The following is a 15,993-nucleotide window of genomic DNA, read 5'->3' as shown; positions in this document are numbered from 1 at the left end:
AAAAACTAATCTTAATGCATTTAACCGAGGTTCCACTCAATTTCAGGTCCTGACCATTTTATTTTTAAAATTGGGTGTTTAGTAAAAATATTAGTTTAAAAATATATATACGATGTGCAAGTCACTTATGAAAATCTCGTGTATCACATGATGTAATCGGATTTTACTTCATTTTCTAGTTATACTTCACTATACCTCGGGTGATTCCCATTTGATTTCTAAACTATTTACAAAGATTTTTATATATTTCACATATTTCCCCTATGTTTCACGAGATTCCTCCGGTTTCGTGAGACTGTAATATATTCCGTGAAATTCGCCTCAAATTTCACGAGATTCCGCCCTAAACCCCCACCGCGATTTCTCGCGAGATTTCATGGGATTCACTCGATCGAAATTCAAAATTTTAATTCATAAAATTATCAAGATTGTCTTTATTTCGAAATAACTAATGTATGCACTGAGAAAGATTTCATTCGTGATTTACTCGTCGATATAATTGGGGAAACAATGTCTAAGTATAGCTATAGAATAACTTTAGCTTGAATTATCATTGCTAAATTAAGAGCAGACGTCAAACCTGAAATGCGTGGTACGTATCTCGAGATTTCAAGACGTATATAGCTTATGTAGGGACCCCCATTACGAATGAAAGAGGACGATTCGTAACATTTCCAACTCGAGTGTTGAAATGAGAAGGAATCACGCTAAACATTGTACAAAAGGGGGATTGCTTCGGGGTATAGTGTAAGAATAAAGGCATGAGGGAAGGGGGACTATATGAGTATATATAGTGGAAAAGGATATACGCGAAGAGATTGAAGAGGAAATAGAGTGAAAAGAGGCGATCCGTCTCTGTCCCGAACAGAAGCGCTTTGCAAAGTCCTTGGGGCGGATCCGCCGGACGCGCCCCGTGTAAAATCATGCCGACTTCACCGCTAGTCTTTGACGTATCGCCGAGAAACAGACGACCGGGCGCTCTCATTTCAAATTCTAAAACGTCATTGCTTTCCTATGGATGATATGTACAGGGTGAGGCATTCGCAGCGTGTACAAGTTTCAATGCTTCCCCCGTGACTATGGCGTTAGAGAATAATTTTAGCGGGTTTTTATCACAAAAGAATCTTGTAAATCTTAAAATACAACGTCGCACCAGGGATAGATTTAATTTTAGAAGTAAGAATGGAGAACAGAGTAATTTGGGCGCGCGTCTAAGTCCCGGACCCCATTCCGCGGGACGGGAAGGGTATGAAAGAAGAGGCGGGTCATAGCGACGGAAGTAAAAAGGAATTACGTATTTTTCGCCGTCCCCGTCAGCAACGTCATCAAAACGTAGTTTAAGTGAGCCAATAAGATAATTTATACTTTTCCTTACGTGTTGGAGGGAGGTGCTCTATACTGGGCTATGAGTCGGACTGAAATAAATACTAACCGTTCTCCATTCCTACTTCTAAAATTAAATCAATCCCTGGTCTCACCCTGTACGTAAACTGACTGCTTCTCTGAGAAGTTTTGTCGTAGGGAATCGGTTGCATCCATCGGAAATGGCTTCAAGAATAAATTACCATTTCTTTATCTACGAAAAGCAGCTAGCTAATAATCAATCAGTGATCCTCCAGGAATGGATGGATGGTTTTTCTTATGTAATCGGAATTTTATACCTCCCTTCGTAGAAAAAAAAGGAAAATATTGCATTGAGACTATTTATAGTAAACAAAAATTCGAAAAATAGACTTAGATTCAGGGTAAATTTCCATAAAGTTGTGGATGAGAGTTAAGGTCGGAAATGGACTGATTCTTAATGTATTCCAAAGTGAATGAGGGGGGGGGAGGACGTTTGGAGGAAGGAACACAAGGTTTTGATGGTAATTAGGATAATTTGATTTAACGGTTTTCCCCGCTCCCCGTTTAGAACGAACGAGATATGTTGCTCTTTTGGTTGGCTTCTCATTATCTCGTAATTTGGGTTCGGTTTTTTTTTTACCCTGAAGATTACTTTATTAGTAAAATTATGGTGATTATGAAAAAAATACGTAGCCTAGAGCAAGCCCCTTTAAATAGGTTTGACGCGCTACACAGAGGGGTTCAGGAGAAGCCAAAAATCAGTGTTTAGGGGGACATAGGTAGAATATGTTCCATAAGTTTGTGGCTTCGTACTGAGTGCTATTACAGTTCGATTATGACTTGAGAATTTACTTCACAATCGAGGAGCGAATCACTCGTGAACGTTTTCATAATGATAATTTTTTTTAAATTTTACCTGATTCATTCACGGATTTTGGCCGGTGTGATTCGCAAATACAATTTATAACTTTTTTATATCTACTGTATGATATATTTCCCTATAAATTTCACGAGATTCCCTCAGGTTTCGTGAGATTGATAGTCCGTGAAATTCCCCTCAAATTTCACGAGATTCCCTTATAAATTTCGCGAGATTTCACACCAGATATTTCATGGTGAGATTCACCCAAGCCTAAATCCGTGATTTTAGTTTCTCTTAAATTTATAATATTTGTTGAGATTGTCGGATTTTGAATTTGATTCGACGGATTCCATTAGTGATTTATCCTCGATGTTCATTTCAATAAAAGATAAATTAATGCGCCATTTTAAATAATGGAATAGTGTCCTCAAATGTTATACTCATCAGGGGACAATTTCATTGTCAATTGTCAAACTTATGGAACAATATAAAATAATATCAAGCCACTAATTTTAAACTTTATTCATATCTGAGGTAGGCAGTTTATTTTATGGTACAAATTAACGCGTATTGGGTTTTATCGCTACACTTTTTTTCGTTTTTAAGCCTAAAACGCCTAGTTTCCTGGCTCTATATATAAATAAACTGTAAAATAGATGTATTCGGCGTGGAAAATTTATAGTTATGGGAGGTGAAGAAAAATCCGCTTTCTGGAATTTATCTCCGACGCGGGTACCGGAACGCACCGAGTTTGTTAGTGTTAGTAAAGGGGAAAGGAATGGAAAAAGTAAAGAAAAATGTATTCCTGGGAGAACCGTGAAACTCGATTTTATAAGGCAGCCCGCGAAATACGAGGAATGTTAAAATAAAGAGCCCTAGCTTGAATTCCTTCCGCTTGGTAAAATACTCCTCGCTTTTTTCCCAAGTGCTAGGTGCCGCTATCCTGTGCCATAAACGCAGGTAACATCGCAGACATAAGTACAAAAGTTATTTATTTCCCCCATTTTAGATTTGTCCCACAAAGTACAAACTTTATAGTTTAAATCTCTAAGCAGCCCCGTCCTAATTTAGTTTAGGGCATACTTATAATGGTTTTATTACTTGTGATAAACCAAACGTGGGGGAAGGGGAGGGGTATTTAGAAGAAGAAGAAAAAAAAACACCAAAGAAGAAATATGAACGGCCCTGTATGGAGTTTAATAAAAGTGAGACAATAACGGGGCCTTATCTTTGTTTGGGGAAGTTAGCCTTTGTTTTTCGTGTGTTTTAAACCCTTTTTTTACTTGTCGAGTTTTTATTCGGGGACTCTCCGTGAATTAAGGGATTTGTAAGGTAAAGGCTAAAATTGGTGGATTAATTTTTGCCCCGTACTACTTCGTACATACATTCAATATATTCCAAAGAATGCCTATCTATATAAAGGCTTGTTTATTTTTTCATAATATACACAAGGGCTTTGTCCTGTATCTACCCCTATTTATCATATTCGAGTAAATATTTACCAGGGGTTGTTTTGTATTTTTATTGATATTTATATATCGGGATTAATTCGAATTTATACCGTGGGATTATGGTGTTATAAGAGAACCCGGGGAAAATCCTTTCAGTAGTGGTTAAGTTTCCAACTAAGACGCGACGCATCTTTAATACCTCCATAAAATATTACACATAAGTAACACAAGCAAATAATTTTAATATCTGTACCTTATCAGACGTATCGCGCGATATCAATTTCATAATATAGAGCCTCTTACACCCTATAATCTTCTCTAAAGATTATTATATCTAAATACCATTAATTTTGACCCCCCTCTCAAAAATTTAAGCCCTTATAGTTAGTTATAAAGGCAGTCACCCCTGTTACGAAATTATCCATAGATCGACGGCTAACCAAATCCGTCCGTAGACTATATGTATACTATAATATTAGATAGATATATATATATCTCCATATCGGATCCTTATCATTATCCGGCTGCATTATAAATCTTATCCCAGTCAACCAACCTTCTCTCACTCCTCCAACATCCCTTTCCGAGGATGGTAGGTAACGTTACGTTCACGTTCGTACACCAAGCTTACCTAAAAGCGGGGATGACATTGGGTTAATAGCGGTCGCTCGTATACGGTAACCTTGCCTATCTAAATTGACGTGAAGACGTTAAGGGAGATTGCTTCCTCCCATACGTATAGAGAGCCTTAAGCCTAGCTTCTAGCCCGATCTGCTCTGGATATTCTTGATGGATGAACCGCGTGGTGCTGAATGAAAAAGTCAACTCTCTCTTGGCAGACCCTCTGATTACCGTAGCCTTTTCTTCCACCCCAGTAAGGCTTCTTTCCCGCACTCTCTCTCGTACTTTTTTTTTAAACTGCAGGATGTATGTGCTTCTGGTATTGCAAGAATTTACTCAATTTTCCCCAAAATATTCGTTCTTAATCCTTTCGTGGAAAGTTACTAATGAGAAAGTCACTTGTGAAAATGTTCTGCATTTATTTATTTATTTATTAGCGTTCCCGACGGGTGATTCCTTGATAATTTCTTGCGATTTACCTTAAATTAATTATTTATCTTCCTTTATGTATATTTACTTATAAATTTCACGAGATTTCCTCGGGTTTCGTGAGATAGGTCTTACATTCCGTGAAATTTCCTGCGATTTCACGAGATTCCCCCATTAAAATGTATCGCCTACATTTTATGGGATTCACCCGATTGCAAGAGCAATGTTGAAGATTGCACCTATATACTTAAATTCCATCAGATTGAAAATTTTTTAAGTTTAACGTATTTAGTAAAGAAATTTTCACGAGTACTTTCTCCACTCGCAAAGTTCACCCAAACACTTTAAAAAAAATCATTACGTGACCATAAAACGATATTAATGGGTCAATTGAATAAATTCACGCTGGTAGTGGTTCTTCTTCATCCAAAGACCACGAGGTTTTCCAAGCTTTTTTTTCTTTAGTCATTCCCAACTCTCAGAAAAGTCCGCTAACTTGCTAAGGCAACTGACGGATTACCCTTTCGTTCTTTGCCACGTTGACGCCGATGTCAGGTGAGAATGACGACGTATATAATACCCCATAGGTGCAACCTGGGATGAAACAACTCGTAATTGCGTGCTAGGGAAGTATGGTACTACGGAAATGATGGTAACCACCTTTTCCTCCCTTTCCCCAAAAACTGAGTACTTGGCAAGCTTTTTTCTCTCTTTTTCTTCTTATTCAATCATCGATAGATGTGTCTGAAGGAGGTTTTTCCGTCTTTGATTAGTTTTGTAAGAGTTTACATGGGTTCTGATTATAGTAAAGAATTGCAATTCGGCGGAATCAAAGATGAAGGGGTTCGTAATTAAGGCATTCTGTGATTATTATGGACTTAATTTGTTTGGTGCGATAGACTTATGGCTATTGGTTCTCTATACATTTAATAGATCAGTATATAAGAAAGGGTTAATGTAAGTAATGGAAAATACTTCCAAATGTAACTAATTGTTATCAAAGTGCAATAATTCACAAAATCTTGTATGAATTTCGTCGGGGGTGATTCCTTCATTATTTATAGCGATCTTATTTTAATAGTTACGAGTTTCCCCTATTTTACTCTTAAACCAAAAATTTCACGAGATTTCCTCCGGTTTCGTGAGATTCAAAAACAAAATCCGTGAAATATCCTGCGATTTCACGAGATTCCGATATAGTCATTCGCTAATTTTAATATATCGCACGATGGAATTCACCCTACGACGAATTCTTAATTAGTCTGTTTATATTTAAGTTCTATGCATTGAGTCTAAAATAGAGTTATTTACCTTAACCCTGTATCTACTCTTCAATGAAAGATATATTTTTAAAGACAAAAAAGAAACGAGAGAACCAAGGCCTTGCTCGTACCATTCAAATTGTTAAAACCAGCGTAACAAACGATCTCCGGGATCAAATATGTTAAAATGTAGAAAAGGACAAAAAAGGTTTCTTTGAAAAACTAGACCACACCGTGTCAAACTAATTCGAATATATAGTTCGTGGAGGTCCTCTATCTTCCCACCATTATTCGGGACTATTTGCGTAAGAAAGAGGTTGACCAGGATTATCGCTTAGCTAGCTCGCCACGTCGACTTCTTCATTTAAAAAAAGGGGGGAGGGGGAGATCGACTAGAATTCTCTATTATTCAATGTCGAGAAAAGGTTTTTACCATCCTTGGATAAGGGAGGTTGCCGCCGTAGCCGCCGTGTTCTGTTCTCTTCTATGTGCCTTTGTCCGTTCCCCATTCAAATGCTAATTTAGTTCGGGGACCACCCCCGGGATAGATAGCTATATAGTGCGGGAGAATAGCCGCTTTTTATCAAGCCCTTCAGAAACAGACTAGGGTGTCATTGCACCAAAACATATTTTGCCTCATTTGATACGAGATGAAGTATATATTGCCCTTTAAGCGAAAACAATGGGACTGCGTACGGGCCCCGGCCACCAACATGAGGTCATGTTTCCGGTTAATGTAAATGAACCAGTTTCACCATTGGCTTACCCATTTTTAAATACTTTCCAAAGCGTATAAATTGCACAATGGGTGGCTAAAGTTCTGAAGATAGAGTAGTAGTAGAGATGTGTATATTGTCTAACTCGTTATTTATTCTAACAGTGACTTTGAAGAAACAATTATCGTTGTAGTTTCCCACCCAAAATTTGTTTCCCTATGAATTTTTAATCACTGCGAGAAACGTGTTCATTTTTAACACGGATACAAAGCATATAATCCCCTTGAACCATTTCGTCAATACGGACACGGGCATGTTCAAATTCCCAAGTTCCATTTAAAACAATCGATATAATTGTTCAACTTAACTCAAAAACAAAATAGAACTATACTATATAAGCCTTAACATCAGTATGTTTCCCATGTGCTATATGGGGTGTACCGCTCGTGGAAAGGAAAATAAACTCTTATACCAGATCCCTATATGGATAAAAGAATTGAAAGGCATCCTCCCAGTGTATGGAAGATGGGGATGCTAGAGCCAAGAGTGTAGGAGACAATTCTAAATCGGCATCAGTTTAGGCCTTGGTAAGACCGGGAGGGGGGTGAGATGGGGATCGATTACATCTCCGCGAGCCCCTGTAGCTTTTCTCTTCCCGCCACACCATCCAATTAAGACTACGCAATGAAATGACCCTGCAGGCATTAAGGAAAAGCGGGCTTTACAGGGGGTTGAACTGAAAGAGGGTTTTGAAACTCGCTAAAGAGCCTGGGAGCTTTCCAAGGAATGGAACCACCTATGTATATGCTACGCTTCGACTCTTATAAAAGATAGAAAGAGAGAGAGAGAGGTGACAGTTCCCGCGATTCCAATCAAGGACTAGTAGGCCAATTTTGATAGCGGCGGTTACTGGACCGAAAAAAAGATCTCAACCAAAAGAGGGGCAAGTCACTTGTGAAATGGTTGTACTATATACCGAATTCATGATCTTGACTCGAAATATTTCCTCGCGTGATTTCAATGATTTCGTGCATCTACAGAGTCTTCCCCTTATTTCTAATGATTTTTTCCTTTGAAATTTCACGAGATATCCTCAAATTTCGTGAGATATTCCCTGTAGATTTCGCGTTACCCTTATATTAAATCCAATAAATCCGTGAAATTTCCTCGGGTTTCACGAGATAACCCCCCAAAATCGCACTGATTTCATGGATTTCACCTGAAAATAAAAATTTAAATTTTCTTACCCTCAACAATTCTAACATTTCCATGCATTTCGCAAGTGATGATTTACCCCTCGTTAGTAGCGAGTCAGCCAATTCTTTGTCGAAAGATTAAGGTATTATATTTCTCTCTTCTATCGGTTATTAAGTGATCCATTTACTGTACTACTTGTAAGGTAATGGTTTCGTTCCGCTACGGAAGTTCAATTCTGATAATTCTGTAAAGATTCTAAAGAGGTAATATTCAAAGTGACGATTTCCTGCTAAAAGCGAGCGGACTCGCTACTCAAATATTGGACATGTACTTGAGAACTTTGGCAGGGATTATCTAGTGGTAGCGGAGGTGAAAGCCTATTATACCTTTCATGTCAGTTCGAGATTGGCTATTGTACACCGTTATATATAAAGTCTGCAGCCGTTGAATGAAAATAGCTAGCGCGTAAAACGTGGCTTGTACAGAACGGCACACACCACTCGAGGACCTCTCGATGACATTAGGGCGTAGGTGAGGAAGATTAATGCGATTTAACAGAGGGGTCCCGTAACGCAGCTGTTGGATTTTGCTCTTGTAATAAGCTATAAGAGTTTTAAGGACTCGGAACAACCAACGGGGGAGAGAACTTGTGGATATGTATGAAGTATTGATATTTTTGTGATTTTTACAAAGTGACCCGCCAAGTGTAATTATTCTTTAGTCAATTTTCCTTTATGTGAAATATCACGTTTTTAATTAATTTTTAAAAATATTTTTGGGAATCAAGCTGAAATAGGTCGATATTGGCCCGGGTTTACTTCGGACTTAGAAGTTTGTTGTCTTTCAGATTACAAATTAAAACAGTTTGACTGACCGTTGATGACCGGTCCGTCCGCACTATAACTTTTATAAATAACTAATTCACTTCCGGTTTGTAAGTTCCAAAGGTTTATCCTTGAAAAGATCACCTAGGCCTAAAGCAGCTTCAAAATCAACCTATATATATTTCCGAATATTAGCTAAGGATTCAACCCTTTAATCATTAATCCGCCTTAAGGTATTTTCTCGAAAGCTGTGAAGTGAAACAACACCGTCCAGCAGCGCCCTGTGTGTTTCAATACTGCCTAATTATAATAGGACGTGACAAAGCCTTAAGGTGATAACCCCTACCCCACCCCCAACTCCCCTTCCTTTCTGGATAGCCCTTGCCTTTGCATAAAATTCGATATTAATTATCTATTGTGTGTGTGGTGCCTTGATCCATTCTGGACTATACTATATAGTATCTTCTCATAAATATTGAGGTTTCGTTATGCTTTGAGGATCAAATACCGCCATTATAAGTAACCTAACAATTATAAATAAGTATGAAATTCCGTCTCGCACTCCAAGCAATTATTTCGGTTTTAAAAAACCGGTTTCGCACTCTTATTCGTGTTTGTTACGTTACTTGTGAAAGGATCTATAAATAATTTGACAATGAATAAATTTGACCCAATTATCGTCGACTGGGAACGTGTGAAAGACGAAAGTTGAAAGAAAGAATTAAAAGCAATGGGTTTGGGGGAAGGGAGAGGACCATCATTAAATCCAGGAGAGATGAATTATCTTTGGAACCTTTAACGACCGCGCTAGGGTTGGGGGGATAAAAAAGGGTTCGTTCGTATAATTGGAAATTAAACGTTAGTTGGACCCGTGCTACCGATAACCTTACTACCTTTTGAAACTGAAAGGTTAATGAAAGGCGATGATCTGTTTATTAAGCTTAATTTTATTTCGCTTAGGGACGTCTGAATTTACTCTAAATTAAAAGGGGTGATGGTATAAAATAATAAATTTCAATGTGTTTTTCTTAAAAATGTTTAAACACTTCGTAGGATTTTTACCAGAGAGAAGCCAACTTGCAGGGGTAACCGAGCCAATGTATTTCCTACGAGCCCCTGTAAATTGTTATCCCCTCTATACACCGAAGCATACAAATTTTTCAAGTCTCGCGACTTTGAAATATTTTCGGGTTTAGTTATAAATAGCTATTTCTCCACGCGCTTCCCAAACTAAAATAGAGACTATTTCTTATTTTCGACGTATGGGAAGTTAATAAGACCGAATCTTAGAAAGCAGTCACGGAATCTGTGCCCTGGCAGCGAAGTCTCCATTCAATTTTACGCTTAACATCTATCTTAGTAAACAAGGAGAAAGCGCTAGGGTAGTTGTCTGCCGCTGAAGAAAGCCAAGGCTAAGGCTAAAGGAAAGGAGAGAGAGAGTGATAAGGACCCCCGAACTCCAAAGTGGAGAAATTCTTCCAGGCGTATAAAAGTCAAGCCCAGATACAGCTACACGCGATTGCCAATAAAGTTTGCGATCTACGGAGTACGGAGCCCCCACCCCCATGTACCCCCCTATATTCCCGGCACTTCATCTTAGTTACTGCGCCACTCGCCAGGGTGACTCCGGCCGGAAGTTACAAAGTTACTGTCGCCGCTCCATCTAATGAAAATCACCGAGCCGTTAGTCCCCACGAGCCTCGTTCTCATCGTATTCTATCGTTCCTTGTACTAAACTGTATTAGACCTTCTTACCCCTTCCCACGCAGACCTCTAGCGAATACCGAGAGGTTTTCCGACTGAAGAATTCGCCCACTGGTATAATAGAGGTATATTATTTGTTAGTGTTAATTACAATTAAGAATTCCCCCGAGCTCCATATAGTTTTCTTAATTAACTTCAGTCGGTTGTTTAGGGAAGGTTTTGACTTGTAAGATTGAAAAGTTTACGTCTTGAGGCCGGTTTTTCAATGTCTGGAGTTATAGTAATTTTGAAAAAGTTTAGGCCTATATTTGACCTTATCTATTATTCATATAAAGATGTCTGGAACTGGTTAAGTTTACTTAATTCTCGGGAGTTGTTTGTATATTCCCACCAAAACAACTTCTTTAGGTACACACCATTATTTAAACAAGTCCCTTCAGACGATTTAGGCCTATTTTTACCTTGCCACAAAAAAAAGAGAGAAAAAGCCACGCATCCCAGACTCGTAACTGTCTTTACGAATAAATACGCCGTAACGAATGGGTTTGTATACGTAATCGTATATAGAAGGCAAAATATACAACGAAACAGACAATTGATGAATCTCCCCTTTTTCCCTTAGCATTATACCGTGTTGTACCCCTTATTCTTCTTTTTGTTACTCTACCGTATACGGACGGAGTTGTCGAAGGAAAGACGGTGAACGCGAACGCAAAAACACGAATAAGGCATCCGGAATAAATCTATTTTCATTTCCGTTGTGCCGCCGAATCAACAGAAAATTTCGCGCCCCCATAAACAAGAGCAATACGCGGTGGCCGAGAAACGAAAATGGGTAGACTAGACTCGGGATGTTGGATCGACACGAGGCCCTGTTCGAGCTATCCTCATTTTTATATACGGTCCTTATATATCTTTAGAGGAAAGGAAATTCCTCAACTTTTTCTCAACCCTATCCATCCAAGCACTGAAGGGGCAAGTCACTTACAAGTAGTTTTAATAGTCATTGATTTTCCAGAGCGTCGTGGTGAATTCCTTATTGATTTCTAGCGATTTTTTATGAATGATAACGCGTCTTCCTCTCCTTATTTAATACATGCCATTTCCCGATAAATTTCACGAGATTCCCTCAGATTTCGTGAGATTGATATTCCGTGAAATTCGCCTCAAATTTCACGAGATCCCCATGCATATTTCGCGATCATTTCCCCCAAATCGCATTGATTTCACGGTATTCACCCGACAAGACTAGATATACCTAACATCCAAAATTTTTTAAGTACCATCTTTGACCATAACTCACAAGTGACTTACTCCTCAAATGCCCACAAATTAAAAAAAATCGAAAGCGAATCGAAATGGTGCCCGTCCCGTTTTGATCTTGGACAATCCTTGGATACCCATTTTGATCTAACTCCTTGGATACCCATTCTCCTTTATAACGAAATACAGCATTGGGAGGGATTCCCTAGTCGAATCAAGACATGGACGGTGCGTCGGAGAAAACTTTCTTTTTGGGTTGCTTGCTAGACGTTGGTACAGTTGCTTAATCTTAGAGCATTTATTGAGGGCTACTTTCATACCCCGTTCTTGGCTAAGAACAAAATAGAAGCTTTTCCGTGTCTTCGAAACAAAACTGCCGATAGAATATGATTCGGGGCCCATCTTCCCCTCGTTAGTTCCTTAATCGGATCAAGACACGCCATAAAGAGTTTCTCGCGTATAACCTTCCATTTCGCCACTGAATATAGTACGTATATACATTGTGGCATCGATTTGTAGATACAAAATGACCGAATCAACGCTTTTACCAAACTTATTTCAGTATATATATATATTACGCAAAACGCAATAGGTAGTTTCGAATGCGAAATATTTTGCTAATGGGCATCTAGCTCTTACTGCTTGAAATTTTACTGGTAAAGAGCCGCACGGGGCAATGGGCATTTTAGTTATCGGAAATACATTAAGGTAAATGTTCCAGGAAAGGTCAGGTATGCGAAACCCCGCTATCTCGAATTCTCGATTTACTAAACGCGCTTGGTGTGCTATAGCTGTTTCGCCGATAAACATAAACTCTGAGATTAACGTTTTATGATCTTGTTGGTTACGAAATTGATTGAATGTTTTTGGGTTAATGCACGAAAATATGGAAATAATGTTAACCGGGTTAAAGTATGTAATGTAGGATGTTGTTATAAATGAAGGTATAATTGACAGTGAATGGGAAACTTCCCTAGGTTAATGTTGAAGTAAAAGTACTTCTGATAAGGCCATCACCAGTGTAAAAAATATATTGGTACCTACCAGCACATATTGTTGAACAGTCTGATTTTTGCGTACCATCCCCTGGACAATGTTCCCCTCCGTTAAGAGGTGTAGGATGAGAGCACATTCGAACCCTAGTTTGGACCCCTCGTCCGCATCGAACGCTACATTCGCCCCATTGGGACCATGTTGACCAGCCTCCATTGACTAAATCATAAAAATTTCAATAGTACATGAAGTCTACAATGTTTTCGGGATAAATAGTGCATGTCGAAGTGGTACTTATACGTCAAGTTCATTGAGCCAAAGTTGAATTTGAATTATTTAATTTAGCGAATTTTTGCTTCAGGGTGTGTATGCAAGCTCTACATACGTCACAGCTTACAGAGAGAACTAGTTTGTAAAGATGGGTTCAACATTTATTTGTGAGTACGTCGAAATATCAGGAAATTAGCAAGTAGTCCTTGAATTATATTACATCATTACAAACACCATCGAATACGAAACGTCTTTTCACGATCAAAGTACGCAACCTTTGAAGCAGTCTATCCCCCAATACTTAATTTGAAGAGGGCATACGTGATATTTTCGCGTAGTTAAAAAGTAATTTTAACAAAAGACGGAGGCCTTTTTCTAAAGATGAAGATGACGGTTATGTACATGAACTTTTCTTCTTCACAACAACGTGTGGTGCTGCGCGGGGTGGAAGTTTATAACACAAAAGCGCGCGAAGAAGTAAAAAGCTTCGAAGCTATTCAAGCGTGCTGTACATAGGACTTCCAATGTTGGTTGGAGTACCTGAAATCAAGTTTTTTTTATTTATATATAAAAGTCGGTAGAGAGGAAAAAAATATTTCTTTTGAAGAGTAGCGCTCTGCTACGAAGAGTGAAGAGAAGCGTAGGGCCAAATAGCCCTATTGACAACTCGCTGTCATAAAAATCGAATAAAAGACAACCTCACGTGCGGGAAAAAAACGCCCTTCTAGCTTCTTCGCCATATTTTTTTTTTTCGTCACAAAAGGCAGTACAAAATAAAAACTTAAGATTTTTACGATCATTATTTAGCCCAAGAGGTTTGCGGATAAAAAATTGTGGTTTAGGATTAGAAAGAGGCCCCTGCTGGAAAAAAGCTCTCTTTTTTCTCTCTCTCCCTCTCTCTTGAAGACGTTCTATTCCATCTCTAAGGTACTAAGGCCGACCCATAATGCTTAGATTGATGTATGTCCATATTCAAGGAATTGTTATATAATATGCAGGTTTGTTGTACGTTATAATTACGCGTAACATACTAGAGGGACATAGGCGTAGGAACCATTCTAAGTTTTCTAACCGCATTGGCGTTTCCTAAAACCGTTTATTTTCATCATAGCGGTTCTGATCATGCTACAGCTTGTTTCTATAGGATTTTAGTCAATAGTATTTTTTTTATCGAAGGAGAAGCGCGGGTGAAGAGATTTTTTCTTAAATCGAATGGGGGAAGGTTCTATTATTTTACATCTAAATCCAAAATGCGAACGGTTATCCCCCAAATACCCTTGGCCAACTCTGCGGTTAACGTAACTAAAACCACGGAGATTTACCAAATTTTACCGTACCTCAAGCCTCCGAAATGGAAGCAATGAATGACTGAGCGTTTGTACGCGCTTTTATGTTATATATAAATCGAATGAGACTTTTTGATTGCCTTTATTGGATAGTTTAGCGTTAGGTTGACTTTGATTCCGCGTAGGGAATAGGTTTACGACAGTTTAAGGTGCTTGGATAGCGGTCCCTGACGGATTACGCTTATAGAAAGTGAATCCCGCTGGTACCGTGAGATAGGCCTACTCAATAAGAGGGAACATCTCAAAAAGCCGCCGTGTATAGTTCTTTATATCACGCAGGTGTTCAGCCATAACGGGCTTATAACATCGTCTATAAGACTAGTTGGAATGCTCGGAATGCTATCGTTTGAGAATTTTGTATATAGTTCTAAATATCAAGACGTTCATGGGATTGTCAGTTGATCCATTGTTTAATAATTTTATAAAATAATTTTCAAATAATATCCGTGCTTGTCTAATGCAATCGAAGCTTGCTAACATTTATTTTACACTGACGGGTGTTAGATCAGAATATAGACGAACATTGGAACACCCTGTGTTAAAGTAAGTAAGACTATATTTAAGTTATTGAATATAAAATGTATTTGCACGCTATTTCAGATGAGATAATTTGCTAAACAATGCACAATTCTTTATATAATATTGAAATGACAATTTGCCATTAACGGAAAAACACGCAGACACTTGGAAATGACACTTTCTCAAGAAGAGCTAACGCCCTTATAGTAAAAGTTTAACCGTGAGAGAGTAAAGAAGTCAACCGAGATGAAGGGAAAAGAGCTAAAAGGAAAAAGATGATGAAGAAGCGATGGTACGTTGCCGGGGAAAGAAAGATGTCGAGCGTCTTGAAGAGCTTTAAAAATAATCCTGGGTGTCACTTTTCAAGTACGGCGTGTCGAACAAGAGCAATTTATCGAAGAACGACGGAGAAATCTGTCTAGAATGAGACACGACCGTCGTTTTTCTCATCTAGTCCCAAAACGAGTAAAACCCTCGTCATTTACTCTCGGTTTCTTCTTCGATAAAAACCGATTCTAAATATAAAACCCAACGGGTTTGCGCTCGCTCGCTTGCTTGCTTTTCCAAACTTCCCGTTTTGACGCTATATTCCTTGGTTTGTGGGTTGTAAGGTAAACAAGCGTAGAAATAGACGGGCCGTTTCGCGAACTGCGAAAACAAACAACGCCCCAACAGCTAGAGTTAAGGGACCCTCTTGTTAATAAGACTTAAAAGGGAGTGAAGGGAACCGAAACCTTCTAAAGTGGACTGATACGACTGGATTGAAAGACAGACCCGTGTCATGTCAAAGATGCGAATAACAATCCACCCCTTTTCCATGAGGATTTAGAAAAGTGATATTTTTGGGTGTGAAATATGTTAAATTCTCCATCGAGGCTTAACAAGCTATATAATGTTTTGCCATTCTCAATTTAAAATTTATACCGTTGATATAAGTAGTAATTGCTATCTACCTGTTGATACGATCACGAATCTATCAGTCTTTAAATATTTATCTATCTTTCTTTCTTCGTACACTAACCATATTTAAAATACATCCTGAGGAATTTCAGTTCAAACGGAAGTGAAATCTTTAAAAAAAATATACTTGTAGAACGTAGCTCAAGGCGTTTTAACATCATGAATGAATTTATAAGACGTTCAAATATTCACTTTAAGCAGAAAGGGCTTTGAAGTTTTGAAGCGAACCACC

General features: G+C 38.5%; 2 protein-coding genes across 11 annotated transcripts in view; one reads left to right on the top strand and one right to left on the bottom strand.

Moving 5' to 3' along the window:
- LOC149651137 (tachykinin-like peptides receptor 86C) overlaps positions 1-15,993 on the top strand; it is a 139,445-nt gene that overhangs the window by 12,907 nt on the left and 110,545 nt on the right. The window contains exons 1-2 of one of the 6 annotated variants that reach the window (XM_089847956.1): positions 12,880-14,825; positions 14,883-15,093. The exons of 4 other annotated variants lie outside the window; for them this stretch is intronic. The gene's annotated coding sequence lies outside the window, so the exon portion shown is untranslated. Of the gene's footprint in view, positions 1-12,879; positions 15,094-15,993 lie in introns of those variants that run through there. One more of the 6 variants, XM_089847955.1, reaches the window with a different exon arrangement.
- unc-5 (netrin receptor unc-5) overlaps positions 1-15,993 on the bottom strand; it is a 104,533-nt gene that overhangs the window by 28,897 nt on the left and 59,643 nt on the right. For all 5 annotated transcript variants that reach the window (XM_089847945.1, XM_089847948.1, XM_089847947.1 and 2 more), the window contains exon 4: positions 12,718-12,885. In XM_089847945.1, coding sequence (XP_089704071.1) covers positions 12,718-12,885 — 168 coding nt within the window. The remainder of the gene's footprint in view (positions 1-12,717; positions 12,886-15,993) is intronic.

Source organism: Phalangium opilio, unplaced genomic scaffold, assembly GCF_054372755.1.
Source record: "Phalangium opilio isolate 3A_F unplaced genomic scaffold, DU_Popi_V2 ptg000082l_1, whole genome shotgun sequence".
NCBI classification, from domain to species: Eukaryota; Metazoa; Arthropoda; class Arachnida; order Opiliones; family Phalangiidae; genus Phalangium; species Phalangium opilio.
Note: the sequence above shows the minus strand (reverse complement) of the source record. Positions and strands in the feature narration are given on the sequence as shown.